The sequence below is a fragment of the Corvus kubaryi genome, unplaced genomic scaffold (assembly GCF_017639235.1).
Source record: "Corvus kubaryi isolate FWS band 111438036 unplaced genomic scaffold, C.kubaryi_AGA036_p1.0 50350, whole genome shotgun sequence".
NCBI classification, from domain to species: Eukaryota; Metazoa; Chordata; class Aves; order Passeriformes; family Corvidae; genus Corvus; species Corvus kubaryi.
The window spans coordinates 13,669-16,339 of record NW_024581360.1 but is presented as its reverse complement, the minus strand read 5'-3'; the positions used below and the strand labels follow the sequence as shown (position 1 = coordinate 16,339).

General features: G+C 62.9%; 1 protein-coding gene across 1 annotated transcript; it reads right to left on the bottom strand.

The window, feature by feature from the left end:
* Positions 1 to 831: 831 nt before the first annotated feature.
* Positions 832 to 2,319, bottom strand: LOC121672338 (opticin-like; the record flags this gene model as incomplete). The annotated part of the gene is made up of 2 exons (XM_042044958.1): positions 1,329 to 2,319; positions 832 to 970 (listed from the first exon to the last, which is right to left on the bottom strand). Coding segments are annotated over exons 1-2 (361 nt in total), but the record flags the coding sequence as incomplete, so codon positions are not given.
* Positions 2,320 to 2,671: the final 352 nt, after the last annotated feature.

Genomic DNA, 2,671 nt, shown 5'->3' with positions numbered 1-2,671 from the left:
CATGGGGACGTGGATCTGGGACACCCAGAGCTGTCACAGCCTCCCGATCCCACAAAATACCCCCAGAGCAGCGGGAGGAGGTGCCCACCCCACCCACACTCTGGGGACACAGAGTTTGTGACACCCAGAGCTGTCACAGCCCCGTCACCATCCAGGGGAGGGCCAGAAACTCCCAGCCGAAGGATCTGTTAATAAACGAGCTGCTCAGGATCAAATCCCTCCTGCAGGAGAAGGGGAGATTAAAGCTCCCAAATTCGGCTTTTTACACCCAGGGCTCTCCTGGCCCCCTTAATTTTCCCGCCGGCGGAAACAGAACTCGAGGAAACGGGTTTGGATCAAGAAAAATCTGTCCCAGCTGCCCCCAAAAGCTCCAGCACGGGGCGGCAGGAGGGGTAAAACCGATCCCACCGCCCCGTCCTGATCCACCCTCCTCTCCCCCAGCTCCACCCCGCTCTCCCCCGAGGCTCCCCATCCCTCCGAGGGGGACTTCAAAGCAGCTCAGCACCGATTTCCCTTCACCTCCCACTTAATTTGTCCTGGTCTGGAGCGACAGGAAAGGAAAAAAGATATTTATGCCTCGCTCCAGGATTTTAATTGTCGCCAATCTAATTGCTACTCTTGTCCCCGTGCTCATTGAAGTGTCGCTGCTTTGCTGGAGTTCATTTTTTTTTGCAGAAATTTCTCTCTCTGCAGCCCTCCTGCCTCGCCGTGTGAGCAGACTCAGTCCCAAAACCTTGCGAAGAGCTGCTGGCAGCACAAAAATTCCCTCTTTTTCCCCCAAAAACTCCACCCCTGTGATGTGGGGATGCATCCCAAGGGAACTCAACTCACCCTGCCTGGGGATGGGTGCTGGGGGAATGGGGCCAGCACCGCTCGGGGGCTGCAGTTTTGGGGTTCCAGCCGTGGTTTCACCCCGGTCTGGGAGGCTTTTGGGGTCCTTGGGGCGAGGAGCCAAGGTGCCAACCTCGATCTGCAAACAGAGCCGGGGTGTGAGGGTGGGCGGCTTGTCCCCCTCCGGGGTGGGTGGCACCAGCCCGGGGCTTCAGGCGCTGGCTTTGGGTTATTAATCCCTTCTTGGAAAGCTCTCCATGCTCTCCAGGAAACTCCCCCGTCCTCTTTGCCCAGAGGGATGAAGGAATACTCACGTCCAGCGCTGGCAGGGGACAAAGAGCTGGCAGAGGTTTGGCTCGGGCAAAACCTTTCCCAGCACTGGGAGAGCTGCCAGGGCTGCCGGTGCCAAGGCTGCTCCTCCTGCGGTGCCGCGTCCGTCCCTGGCACCAAATCCCTGTCCCGGGATGCACCCAGGGGCTCTCCTGCGTCCCCCTCACCTTCGGGGCAACGTCCCCGTAGTCGTAGAGCTCCTCGTAGTTGCTCAGGTCCAGGATCTCGCCGTAGTTATCCAAGGTCAGGTCGTAGTTGTCCAAATCCAGGTTTTCATAGAGGGTCAGATCAGCTTTGGGCTTCTCCGCCTTCCTCCTCTCCTGGGCTGGGACAGCCCAAAGTGTCCCCAGGCACATGCTGGCCACGCCCAGCCAGCCCAGGGGACACATCCTGCGCCTGGCCAGGGTCACCGCGCCGAGGGATGGGGCCTGGAATGGTCACCAAGCGCTGGAAGCAGCGAGGGAAGGGATGCGGGGCCGGGATGTGGCGGAGCCAGCCCCGGTGGGGGGGACAGGGAGCCCCCGGCCCCGGGGACGCTCGGTGGCCCTTTTCTTTCAGCCCATTTCACGCTCGGCTGTGCAGGAGAGGCCTCGCCGGTGTGGGGAGGGGGTCGGGAAGTGGGGAGGGGTCGGGAGGTGATGAGGGGGTCAGGAGGTGGGGAGGGGGTCAGGATCCCGCTTGTGGCGATGGGTGGAACTGGTCAGTGGCCCAACAACCTCAGCAGCCGAGGAGAACCAGCCCCAGGAGCCCCGGAACTGCTGCTCCCCGCCTGTGCTCCCACATCCAGGTCTAAATCCCGGGATGCTGCTTTTCCAACATCCTTGGGGGGATCAGCGGCCACCAGCACCCCCAGTCCTGGCAGCGGCACATCCAAACCCTCCAGGGCCCATTCCCGCAGGAGAATTCCCTCCCTCCGGGCTGCACCCCCATGGGACACCCAGGGCAGAGCAAAGGGAGGGTCCCGGCCCCCTCCATCCTCTCCCAACCCAAATCCCAAATCCACCACCCAGCCCAGAGTTTTTTCACCCCGTCCTGAGGATACTGCTCCCGAATTCCTGCTGGTTTCCCTCAGATCAGCCCTTTCCCAGTACTCTGAGCCCCCCAGACCCTCCCATCCCCCAGCTCCGGGGGGCTCTGGAGGAGTCAAACGAAGCCGGCACGGACGTACCCCCTGTCCCTCCTCCTCCTCCTCCTCGGCGTGCAGAGCCCCGCTCGGCTCCAGGGGCTGGGGAAGCAGTGGGGAAGCGCTGGAGGGCTTTTAATGCACGGAGAGGAGGAGGAGGAGGAGGAGGGGGCTGCTCTCAGGGGTCTGGCGGGGACAGGCGGGATGCGGCCAATCAAACCGGCGGTGCCCCGCTGGGACTTTATATTGTCCCCACGGCGAGCCGGCCCCGGTGGTGGCTCTGCTCCAACAGGCCGAGCTGGGGCTGAGAGGGGCGGGATGGGGCGGGATCGGACGGGGAGCGAGCGGTGCCCCCTGCCCTGGTGTCCCCACGGGCGGTGGGACAGA